Genomic DNA, 12,964 nt, shown 5'->3' with positions numbered 1-12,964 from the left:
AAAATACGGCAGAAATAATTTGCAGTTTTTTTTTTTGTTTTTTGTTTTTTTTTTTACTGTGAACTCAAACAAAACCTCCTGAAGTTTCTATTTTTTTTCTTTAGAAAGTTATACCTGGATGCTTTAGACTTCCAAATGAAATTTTGTCTTCATCTAACATTCCCTTAGCAACTTATAGCTGTTTATTACAAGATTATTCTAGGCGTTTTTTTTTTTTTTTTTTTTTTTTAAAGGAATCCCCCCCCCCTGCCGCCAAAGGAAACATGTTGGTCATTTTTAACCGTGGACGGCAGGTTCGGTCTTTGAGGTTTAAGATCTGCGTCAGAGCTGCTGTAACAGAATCAGACCATGGTCATTCTTCTGACCAATCAGAATCCAACAGCGCTGTGGTATGATTAAAGAGTGTAGGTGTGTGTGTTGATGAAGGCCGTCGTACCTGCCGTGTTGCCCAGTCTGACCTGCAGCGCGGAGCGAGGAACGAGCCAGCGGAACTTAAACGGGTCCTGCTCTCCGTGAGAGTGGGCGGAGCGTGGAACGTTCTGTCAAACACACACAACAGCAGTGATGATTAAATCTGCGATATCTGATTAGTGCACTAATAGTTATTCCAGTAGGAGAGTGGAGAGACTCGCCATTTTCTTCTTGAGCTTGTTGCTCTCTCTGCAGACGAGGATCACGGCTTTCTTAAACACTGGTGAGGGAAAAGACGCAGATTTCAGTCACGGTTCTGTACGAGGAATTCCTACGGCTTTCTCCCAAAACCTTCGTCACAGCTTATTATGTTCCACAACGTTAAATGAAACTCGAAATGGATAAAAAAAAAGTGTTTGACGCGTCATCATTCGGAATTCGCAGCAGTGTAAGAGGAATAAAACACTTGTACAGGAAACGAATCGATGTCCGGGTGGTAAGAGGAAGTGTGCCGAGTCACAGCAGCACCACGCAGTGCGTTTTATTCCTTACCGACGTGACAAGAAATGGCTTTTAACTCCAACGTGTACGTTATTTGCTTAGCTTATACGAGATTTATAACGGTAATCCTCAAAGTGTTCGGTTCTGAAGTGGCGTGAACTATAAACGCCGATCAAACCAAGACAAACGTTTATAGCCCGTAGGTTTAGGTTTAAAGATGGGTTAAAGTAAGACGTGCAATTTTCTAAAGGGAAAATGAGAACTTTATTCAGATCTGGTTAATGTCTTCTACGCTTTGCCTTCCACTGACGTGGTCTTCTATGCTGCCAAGATCTTACTGCGAAGAATCATGGGTAAATTGGGGGAAATAAGAGTTCGCACAACACAGATTTTGGCTCTTAGCGGCTACCCACCAAATACGGTCAACTCCGGCTCCTTCTTCATGCGGCCCAGAGACGGGAGCGGGTTCAGCCACATCACTGAGGAATGCATGAGAAACTCTCCCATGGAAATCTCTGTGACCTGAGAGACAGAAAAAGAAGAGAGAAAAAAAAATGTGGTGGTTAATTGTTTAACTTCTATAGATGGCTGATGTGCATTAACTGGACTGCTGCCTGGGACAGATTTCTTTAAAAGCAAACAAAAACACACCCACTAAACTCATCATTTCATGTAAAACTTCCTCAGGGGCGGGGCTACATACGAGCTCGGTTTGTGAGGTCACCATCACGTGCTCAACATCTTCGAACAATCACGTACGCCGCGCGGATACGGGACGTGTACAGTACGCAAAACCACGTCTGCTACGGATGACGAACAAAACTGTGGTTGTCATGGTAACGATATTGTATATTTCGACCCACGTAGCTACACCGGGAAACTCGGCGGCTGGCGACGAGGGGGAAAAGAAGTAAAAATGTTCAGGAGGTGTCGTTTCGTCTTCTAGAACAGCAGCTCGGACAGTAGCGCAGCTGCAAATCGCAGGTTCATGTTCATATTCGAACGCGCTCGTTCTAACGTTATGGTTTCTATAGTAACAGCTTGTTCACAGGGACGTGTACAGCGATCACTTCGCATGAGGAAAAAAAAAATGTGCAATTGTCGCTGCGGTGACGTTTTCTGTAAACAGAAACGTGTTTAACGTTTACGGAAGGAGTCTCCAGTGTCAGAGCTTTCTGACAGTCGGAGGTGAAGCTGTAAGTTTTCTGACATCTTCGCCGTTACGCTTCACACGGTCGTTAAGATTGCGGTAATCGTGAAATTCCCGAAGCACCTCTTTTTCCGAACCGCTTTGTTCCACCACCAGCTGGTCAAACACGGCGCCGTAATCCTCGTAGATCTTCTGCATCTCGTTTATATGGCTGGCCACTTTCTCCATCGCCTTCAAGGCCTCTGTAACAGTAAACACACACACATTGTGTGACGTAACGCAAAAATTCTCCACCTTGTGTTATTGTGGGTGAGTAAAAGTGTGTGTGTGTACCTGTGAGGTGATAGTGCTCCTCGCTGTCCGTGTCGGTGAGAGACACCAGCTCTCGCAGCAGTAGAGGGTACTTCAGCACTCTCTGCACCGGTTTAATCAGATAGGACTCGAGAGTAGACGAGTGCTGCTTGGTGGGATTCCTCGCGTCCAGGAACTCCTTAAAGGCTCGATCCGTCTTAGCTGAACACACAGACGCAGTTTACATAAACACGCCGTGCGACACGTGTGTACCGATCATTCAACCATCCACAAGGAGGCAGCACCAGCTCCGGGACACCCCCCACCCCCCTAAGCTTTTATTTATTTATATATTTTTAGAACCACTGCGGTAAAAGCGCTCGACTACAGATGAACGAGGTGAGAGCGGAGCAGCCATGTTGCGTCGGCGGCTCATCCCTGAACGACGCTACCTCTCCGAGTCGAGTATCGGAGACGGCGAGAGCAATTAACGCAGCACTCGCACCACGGCCGCACTCGCGCGCCGGAGAGTAATTGGCAGGCAATTAACACGTAGGCACAAAAAAAAATATATCTTTAAAATCGCTGCATGAGCAAATCTCCCGCACAACAGACGCAGTGTGTGAGAGAGTAATTACCAACACTGCTGACACACACACACAGCGCAGCTCAGCTCAGGAGATAGTAGTGTGCATATGTGTGTGTGCACACTAAGAATGTAATCATTAAGCAGGGGGCGTGGCCACCTCACAGGTCTATTACGCCAGCACAATTCACATCATATCTGGCTCACGCTGATCAAGGTATTACATAACCATTTATTCTGAATTCTGATTGGTCAGAACGTGTTGATTATTCCTCTATAACGGTAGCACTGCTGCACCTATGAATGCGTTATCGTTTCTATAGTAACAGCTCATTCTCGGGGTCTTGTACTATACAACAGACCGTATAAAAACGGATATTTTTTTTTTTTTTTAAACATTTGACACGATGTGAAGGTTTCTGTAAGGAGAGGTTTATTTGCCGTTTATAGAAGGAGTCTCCAGTGTCAGAGGTAAAGCTAAGGGTTAGCTATACATACACTTCTCCTGACTTCAGTAAAGTGAGGAGGAGGAGTTGTTTTTTTCCTTCTTCTCTTTCTGCTGTGCGAGAGCTCCAGGTCGTTCCTCGCACATTAAACCCTCGTACAGAACCGTTGCTCTGATCCTGTAATGGGACAAATTAAAGAGACGCCGGGGTGCAGTTTTCTCCTCTTGACACGATACGAGCCGGCCAGCTCGCGCTTTTCATTCATTTTACACCGGGCAGCGTGCCCGAGACTGAAACCACGCCAATGTTACACACACACACACACACACACAAACCCAAATTATATTTAGTCCCAATCTAAACTAAAGCGTAGTTTTAACGTACGGTCCGGTTTTAGCGATCGGATCCTTATTATAGATCAGACCTCCTGCTTTGAGGAGGACAAAGTGTTGTGTTTTAGACTCGTGTGTAAATTATGGACTGGAGTAACTGCATTGCAGATGAACAGCACCATGCATACATTACAGCTTAATGCAGACTTTTTTTTGTGTGTGTGTGTGTGTGTGTGTGTGTGTGTGTCTGATGATTTATCCTGCAACATCATCAGCACGTTTATCCTTTAATTCGCCAAGGTTGGAATTTTTCACGTTGAAAAACATATTAAAACGGCACGTTCACGTTGTTGCGTCACTGCGGCCTGGAGGAACCGCACGCAATTAAATCTTTAAAAAAAAAAAAAAATACCCCACAAAGTTAACTAGGACAGAAATATTCCAGATTTGACACGTTCGCTGCTAATGATGTAATGAGACCGCAATGAGCTCATGCACGTGTAGGAGACGGACAATGTACCTCTTTCCAGAACCTTCTGGACCTTGATGTGGTTGGCACAGAAGCCGCTGTAGAGTTTGAAGTGATCGGCGTAGTAGAGGAACGATCCGCCGAGAGAAAACAGCAGCTTCTGAACGGCAACAAAAGGAGGTGGAGAGAGAGAGAGAGAGAAAGAGAGAGAGAGAGGGAGGATAAACCATGACGGCTTAATAGTCACGTTCAGACAGGACGTTAAAATCAGGACAAAAGTGAAACATGAAGGAAACAAAAGATCATTGTGAATCTCAGAGAGAGGGGTGAAGTCGTGCCGAATCGTGAAGAGAAAATTCATGCGTCTTCACGTTTATAATCACTCTGACTAGTGACGGCGCTCCAACAGAACACTACCAGCTCTCTCTAAACCCACAGAAACACGCCGAGTCCATCGCCACTTTAATTCCTCAACCTAGTTAATGCCACTCACTGCACAGAAATTAACGCCATTTAGTTTCAATTAGTTTAGCTGCTATTGATTTAGCTGCTAACTAGCGTTTCTCATCGGAACTAAGCAAAAAAAAAAAACAACAACGTTGGACAGGCCACGCCCACAAGTGATGGTTGAAGTGGACGTGCTGCTTGTTAGTGCGAACGTAGACGTACCTTGAATTGCACAGGGGTCTCGAGTGTGCTGAAGTCCGGAGTCGAGGAGATTCTCTCCTCCAGGGTTTGCAGGAACACCTTCTGGAAGTCCAGCATCTCCGGCAGACTCCCAAACAAACTCTCCATCTGGAAGATGACGACAAGCGGCCGGGTCATTCTACAAAGCAGCTCGTCTAAAATGGTCAGGAAAGTACAGAAGAAGCCACATACAAAACTATTTGTTTTAATTAAAAAAGGCGGGGGGTTCTTCACGGGTTCTTTAGCTAGCTAACGGTTGGTTCATTAATTTATTCGTCTTCAGTTTGAGCTTTATCTTGGTCAGGATGGTGGTGGATCACAGGGACGCTGGACATGAGGCGAAAACACCCTTCGACGTCGGGTTCTACCGAGACGTCCTCTACTGGGACCTTCAACACTTTCTGTCCAATCAGAATCCAGAATTATAAGTGTAAGTGAGAACGTGTAAACACACACCGACTCCTAAACTCGTCCTGACATTCGGTACTTAACGCTGCTTAACCGCTCGCTCCTGCAGTCTGTCCTGGCGCGCTAATGGCTCGTTAATGCACCTCACTCGTCTCTCCGGAGGCCTCCTGGGCCGTGTCGCGGTCGAGTCCGGTTCGGCCGGGCTAAAACGCTAGCCGTAATCATTGGTCACAAATGGCTGGGAGTGAACCGGGATCAGGAACATTTAGAAGCTCGGGGGTGGAACTGTTAACGTCCTTAAATTCCTGTTGATGTTTTCCGAGCTATGAGTAATGAGTTTTTACCTCGTCCAGCGTGAGAAACGTCTCCTTCTGCAGGGGCGTCAGGTAGATCTCGAACAAGCAGCTCAGATCCTGGAATAAATAAGAAATCAGATATAGCGTCGTGCTTATTTAACAGAAACTCAACAGAAATGTACGTTTAATTCCATAATCCCGTCTCGCCCACGCCGATGCCGCGTGTTAAAGCGTTGGCAGGCCATCGCCGTTATTAACCGGAATATTCTCATTAGGCTGATTTATTGCAGCGCAGCAGCGCCAACGCAGCACATCGCAGCGAAATCTCTGGAGCACGCTCGTCCTTCTGCGGCGGCTGCAGCTACGAAGCCGACTCGGTGCACATTTATGCATCGTTTCAACAGATTCTAGAGATAATTGAATAAATCACCGGCCTCGGGGACTTCACACAGCATCCATCAGCTATGAACTATTTATGTTTTTATAAACCGAGACATTAGAACGATAAGATTCTGACTTCAAGCGCTAATGATAACGTTATAAATGTTATTTACACGCCACTGATTCTCGTGTGAAAACCGTTTCTACACAGAAATGGACTACAACGGTCCGTAAACAGTAAGAAAATGAACCGCGTCGATATTTAGCGTGACGCTTTTCCTTTGACGCTGCATCAGCTCTCGGTGGCGTTCGGTTGGATAGAGAGGAGTTTACACGCGCTCGGTTATTAATACTGTGTGTCGTTACCTGGATGATCAATGAATGTTTGTGTTTACTGATAGTTGTTCACTGCACGTTCTTTGCTTTTCCGGCATCTTCCGCACATCTGACCCGTCTCCGTCAGCGCCTATATGATGCTCAGATCCATCTTTTCACGCCGAGGACGACCGAGGGACTCGTACACGACTATTACAACCGGTGCAAACGTTCACTGGTGCTCAAGAAGGCAACAGCATGCAGTAAGAGCCAGGGGGGTGTAAACTTTTGAACAGGATGATCGGTGTAATATAATTTTTCATCTGGGAAACATGTAAATATCTTATATAGCTTATGTAACTCATGACCACACCTGTAGCTGTGGAGGAAGAGTCACAACAGACACGCCTCTCTGTCGACCAACCAACCAATCAGCTTTCACCTCAGACCTGACGTGTCATGCTTACCCACAAACCCCTGCTCTGTGTTTCAATGCAAATCCACTTCAACATCGTCTACACGTCGTGTAAAACGGACCGCTGATTTACCTTGACGTAGGATTTCTCCGTGTCCACTAACTCCTGGATGACTTTGCGCAGTCTCTCGGTGACGGACATGTGTCGTGGACAGGGTCTGGTCAGGGCGCCGTCCGCCCCCGCCGTCTCCTTCTGGACCTCCATCAGTCCACCTGAAGCGTCTTGGAAGGAGTGATACAGAGTGCACACAGTCTCCACGCTCTGCAACACACACACACACACACACACACACACACACACACTTTAAGAGTCTGAAATATTCGCAGTTTTTATTAAACGGACTACTGAATGAATCCGAATGCGGCATCGTCTCTTTTAAACCATCACACGTGAACACGTCACACGTCCTCTCCCTCTGCTGTGACACGGACTGTCGGCTCGGATAAGATTCCAGCCACGTAACGTGCCTTGTTCCGTCGCGTCACCTTCTCTCCGTTTTCAATAGGATTAAAAGTATTGGCACCCCCAGCTTAGCTTGTGCTTGCCACTAAAACAAGCTCGCCGTGTCTTGTACTCGGTTCCAAAACTTGCAGAGAAACTCCTCCCACTTTCACGGGTAACGTTACGAGTGTCCCTCTTTGCTCCCGGTACATGCACGTTTCCCAAATCGTTAACAACACGTGTGCGATCCGTAACCAGGAATATGAACTAGGCACGCTCGGTTCGGCCGGGCTGTAGTACATAAGCCACGCCCCCTCAGGAAAACAAGCCAATCACATCGTTGATTAGGATGTTACAGAGGGGAAAAAAAAAAACACCCTTCTGACTGTTACACCGATGTAGATATCGAGCGCTTTGATTAGTTATTTATGGAGCGAAGCAACCTGAAAAAAAAAAAATCTTCTCACACATCGTTTCCGCCATTTTGTCACGATTTTAAAACATCGTCGCGTCGATCCGCGTCTGATTTATGAGCCTCTTGACGTGTAAGGAGATAAGAGCCCGGTCCTGTAGCAGTGAGAACACTGGGAGCGTCGCCAAGATGCCGCACGGTTCTGGAATGACTTTGTCAATATACATGATGGGGGGGAAAAAAAATAATAATTAATCGCATTAGTGATTAAACAACCTTCAGTGATTCACTCAGAAGGTCAGCTGTTCGTGACCAGCGCTAGGAATCAATCATTTATGCTGTTTTTATCCGCAAACCCACAAGACATAATTTCCCGTCCTGACTGCAGTATTTTATATCGTCTATTTTATGTCTCCATAAGCGAATGAAAGAGAAACAAATGAAAGATTATCCTTAAGGCTCTTTCACACTGGGCGAGACGCAATAAAGCGAAGCGAATCGCAGACGAACGCCGCTTTCACACCGAACGTCAAACGATTCCGACACACAATAGGTCCCACTGACCGAGAATGCATTTTACGCCTGCACACTAGGTGGCGCAACCCACTGTTTTGTGTCGATGTTTTCGTAGCCGCTGTGACTTTCATCGGAAAGTTCTCTGTTCGTCCATCCGTTCTCTTCTCTCTTCCGGAATACTCTTCTTCTGCGTTTACACTGGATTTCAAAACGGCTTTCTGCGCTATAGCGCCACCAATCTTGCTCTTTTGTGCAACAGCAGCGTCTCTTTGCACGTGATCTAAAGCTCAAATCTGATCGGACGGCCCGTTTTGTCACGGAAGGCAAAAAAATCGAAATGCCGATCGGAGGAAGAAAAAAAAAAAATCTCGACTGATCGCGCCGGGTGTGAACAGCTCCATAGGGATCTATTGTTTCGATTCGAGAGGTCGTCGCGTCGCACATCCGCGCCGCTTAATCGCGCGCGGTGTGAAAGTCCCTTTAGGGAGTTAAATAAATTTACTGAAATGTTCAAAAATGGAGGAAGAAAGTTTGGAATAGTTTAGTGTGTGAGCAAAAGTATTCGTAAGCCTCTAATGAACTGGACTTTAAGCTCGGTGGCAGTGCGGCGCTATTGCAGCGGCTCCTTCCGCGACGCACAGGAGCACAGAAGCGCAACGTTCAAACGTGATAAGATGCTTGGAACAGTTTATCCCGTCACTAAAAGTGGTGGTGTACGCAAGACACAAGGTGGGGCACCGCAGAACACGTCAGCGTGAAGAGAGTCGACCTGGAAGTGCACGTATAGAACGCTGTTCTACAGAGTCCCCTCCGGTTCTGGCGTCCTTGCGACTAATCGCTGATGCACATCCAGAGCAGTCAACGTCGCCCGTTCATTTTCGCCCCAAGATGCGTCTGAAACGGTGAAGAAAATCTGTTCGTTCTGAAGAAACGTCCGTGTTCGGATGCGTCTCTTAAAATCGATTAGTCCTATTTGGAGAGGTGCAGCGCACACACACACACACACACACCCTCGCACAAAGCTGCGTCAGCGTTTATCCGATCCCATTTTCACACACGGATAGAGACGTGACTATCGCTTACAAAGGAGCGACTGAAATAAACTCCAGCACGTTTCTCCGTACCCGAGACGTGATCGTGATCACCTACACAAACGCACCCTCGTATCGGCGAGCGGTTCATTTCTGCACGTCGATATGGACCCGTTCACCGAGTGTGTGTGTGTGTGTGTGTGTGTGTGTGTGCTTAAAACCAGCATCCCGAGAAATCAATAAAGGGCACAGAGAAAACAAGCGACACAGCAGCGAGCTTTGTGCTGTGTGTGTGTGTGTGTGTGGGACAGGGTGAGCGGGTACAGAGCCGCGTGTGAGTCATGACTCTCGGATGGAGCCTGCAGCGTTCGCTAATTACCGCGCGGCCGCTCCGGAGACTCGTCGAAAAACTGGGAGAAAGAAGGAAAAGGAGGAGAGAGTGATAAAGATAAAGATAAAGAGTAGAGAGGAAAAGATGCAGCGTGAAGACGGAGACGGGACCACGCACGCGATCGCTGTGCCTCCCAGGAGCTCATTATCACTCATTAATTAAAGATTAGAAGCCGTTCCACACACACACACACACACACACACACACACACACACACACACACGGATGTCTGCATCTTCACTGCAGCGAATACGAACAGCTAAGATGTATCTGGGTGAAACGTTTATCACGTTCACCGCACAAACATCATAAATGTTGCACGTGACAAACTGTTTCACCTCGCTGTCGCTTCGCCGTCGTTAGACGTGTTAAAGGGGACGTACGCTCTGCACGGCGCTGTCGAAAACCTCGTTTAACATTAAACGTCGCTATAAACGGATCAAAAATCATTTAAAAAGTACGTCGTTCTTTAATAAAGAAAAACGACTACTGGAGATTGCTGTGGTGCAAGAGGAATAAAACGCCAGCGGACGTGCTTCAGGAGCGAATCCGTGACGTCATCGCACCACCCCGTCGCCGAGTATTTAACTCGGACGGAACGACACGCAGCGCGTTACTCCCCGTAGGGTAATCGAACGCGCTGCTGCTGTAGGCAGAGACGCGACGGGGAGGTTTTTAGTGCGGGTGAAGATTCCGGATCCCGCGCACAGCTGGAAAACCGCTGCGAGGCTAATGGAAAACGAGCTGGTGAGGTGGATGACGAGCGCGGACGTGCAGGTAGAGTGAGTCATCCTCTAATATACAGCATTGCGATACGGCTCCGTCACGACGCCGGTGTGATGCGTGACCCAAAAAAAACAAAACACACACGGGATGAAAATAGGACCATGTGGAGGCGAGAGAGCGGGATGAAGACACGCATCAGAAGATGACATGCAGAGCAGATCTCTGTCTCTCTCTCTCTCCGTCAGTCTGTCTCTCTCTCTCTCTCCCTCCCCCGTCAGTCTGTCTCTCAGTCAGTCTGTCTCTGTCTCTCTGTCTCTCCATCAGTCTGTCTCTCTCTCTCTCCCGTCAGTCTGTCTCTCAGTCAGTCTCTGTCTCTCTCTCTCAGTCAGTCTGTCTCTCTCTCTGTCAGTCTGTCTCTCTCTGCAGTCTCTTTCTCTCTCCCTCCCTGTCAGTCTGTCTCTCCGTCAGTCAGTCTGTCTCTCTGTCTGTCTCTCAGTCAGTCTGCCTCTCTGTCTCTCCGTCAGTCTGCCTCTCTCTCTCTCCGTCAGTCTGTCTCTATCTCTCTCCGTCAGTCTGTCTCAGTCTCCCTCTCTGTCTCTCTCCCTCTCTGTCTCTCTCCCTCTCTGTCTCGCTCTCACACACTGTCTCGCTCTCACACACTGTCTCGCTCTCACACACTGTCTCGCTCTCACACACTGTCTCGCTCTCAGTCTCGGTCAACGTGCACGAAGCGAGCTCCAGGAAGACGTGGTGTGTTCAGGTCGGAAGAAGTTAGAAGAACTGGAACGTCCTGCACAGAACCCTGACCTCAACCTCACTGAACACCTTCGGGACGAACTGGAACCGGAACCTCCTCGCCATCCCAACATCAGCGCCTGACCTCAACCTCGCTAACGCTCTTGTAGCTGAACGAACAAACAAACCACACCCCAAAATCCAGAGGAAAGCCTTCGCAGAAGAGTCGAGCGCATTATAACAGCAAGCGTGGGAATAAATCTGAATAAAAATGAGATGTTCAAAGCCCATATGGGTGTGATGGTCAGGTGTGCACATACTTTTGAGCACACAGTGTGTGCTCGAAACTACAGCAAAACACAAACTTGCAGAGAGTCGGTCGGTTGTTAAAGAGTCGTAGCGTCAGGTCGGTGTATGGAGACACCACGAACACACTTACCCTGAAGACGAGCCTGTACAGGAGTCTCCAGGCGTCCCGAGCCCGACGCGTCGTCCTCCTTCCCAGAGCGCAACTCTTCCTCCTCAGTTTAACTGCTCTGAAAGCCGGCATGACGTCTGAACTGCCTTTACGCTTCAGATCGTGCATCCTCCCTGACTCGGACCTGCTCTCCTCCCCTCTCTCGCACTCTCAACAGATGCTCACGTCCTCCGATCCCTTCAAGACTCGAGGGCTTTGTGTCAGGATCCATCAATCGATCGCTAACGGGTACCGTGAGCGTAGGCAGTGGACAAAAAAAAAAAAAACTGCTGTTGCCCAGTGAAATCTGCATATCAATAGCTGTTGAATGGACAAAAAGCGCTGGCCACGTGCATGCTGGGAAACGCCTGGGCCGGGCCGAGCTTCCACAGCGCGTAAAGAAGAGGCCGTGCGAACTCGCCGCCAAAAGCCCTCGTCTCTCAATAACATCGATACGATGAGGACTCTTCTGCAAACGCTGATGTTAACGCCAAGAAAACTTCGCCGTATCGTCGACTGCACACGTTCAGGTCCCTGTGACGGAGCCGTTACTATAGAAACGGTGACGAGGGCATTAACATGATGAACCTGTGATTTGCAGATCTCCTGTCGGAGCTGCCTGCATCGACCGGAGAAGCCAGAATTCAACGGCGCTGCGGTATTAGCAGTTTTTCCTACGCTCCCCGATATCGACTGTTCAGAATAAAAACCACTTCTTATTCTCTGATGTTCTATAAACGCAGGAAGAGGGATAAAAACCGCAGGCAGAAAGTGAGAGGGGTAAAATATGGGCCGTGCCGGGGCGCGAGCCGTGCCCATCGCTCAGAGCAGAACGTCCTGCCATGCAGCAGTAAAGCTCTGACGCGTCGTGATTCATCCCTGAGGTGAGCGCTATTGTGCCACGCTGCCATCTTCTTTTTAAAGCTCGATAAATAAAGACTCGAGCACATAGATCAGCCGAGAGAGTTACAGCGCGCGTCCCGTAATGTTCTGCAGCGCTCCGCTCACACCGAAAACACCGTCTACTCTCCCTGAGGAGCCGCACTCGTCTGTACTGAGCGCCGCGCCAGACGTGCCGACGACGCGACGGAGAGAAGGTTTCACAAGGAGCTCGAGGGTCATAAGAACCTCTCCAAAAATAAATAAATAAATAAATACAGACAGGAACACGCGGCACACCACATCTGCACCGGACCAGCGGACAACACACATCTGCTAAGCCAGGGGTTCTCCAAATAATAAAGAATTTCCCTTATAATAAAATTTAAAAAATGTCGGTTTAAGCGTTTTTCATGGACGTGTCGCTGTATTTTCCACTCGGGTTAACGCTTTCCTACGTTACCCACGATGCCGTGCTGATAGCGGCGCAGTGGGATTTAACCCTCGCGTCGTCTCTACCTAAAGGGAGCAATGCGGCGGCACTTTAACCTTTCGTAGTCTGTCTAACTCTCTTCCCTCCTCATCCCTACACTCTGCTCACACAGATCATCTTCCAGAGCTTCGACT

General features: G+C 48.2%; 1 protein-coding gene across 6 annotated transcripts in view; it reads right to left on the bottom strand.

The window, feature by feature from the left end:
- Positions 1 to 12,964, bottom strand: part of tiam2a (TIAM Rac1 associated GEF 2a) — a 58,986-nt gene that overhangs the window by 2,904 nt on the left and 43,118 nt on the right. For all 6 annotated transcript variants that reach the window (XM_053632336.1, XM_053632330.1, XM_053632335.1 and 3 more), the window contains 9 exons: positions 6,822 to 7,010; positions 5,626 to 5,694; positions 4,856 to 4,981; positions 4,238 to 4,346; positions 2,396 to 2,575; positions 2,186 to 2,304; positions 1,326 to 1,434; positions 633 to 691; positions 437 to 539 (listed from right to left, as the gene is read on the bottom strand). In XM_053632336.1, coding sequence (XP_053488311.1) covers positions 437 to 539; positions 633 to 691; positions 1,326 to 1,434; positions 2,186 to 2,304; positions 2,396 to 2,575; positions 4,238 to 4,346; positions 4,856 to 4,981; positions 5,626 to 5,694; positions 6,822 to 7,010 — 1,063 coding nt within the window. The remainder of the gene's footprint in view (positions 1 to 436; positions 540 to 632; positions 692 to 1,325; positions 1,435 to 2,185; positions 2,305 to 2,395; positions 2,576 to 4,237; positions 4,347 to 4,855; positions 4,982 to 5,625; positions 5,695 to 6,821; positions 7,011 to 12,964) is intronic.

Source organism: Ictalurus furcatus, chromosome 9 (genome assembly GCF_023375685.1).
Source record: "Ictalurus furcatus strain D&B chromosome 9, Billie_1.0, whole genome shotgun sequence".
Taxonomy (NCBI): domain Eukaryota; kingdom Metazoa; phylum Chordata; class Actinopteri; order Siluriformes; family Ictaluridae; genus Ictalurus; species Ictalurus furcatus.
Note: the sequence above shows the minus strand (reverse complement) of the source record. Positions and strands in the feature narration are given on the sequence as shown.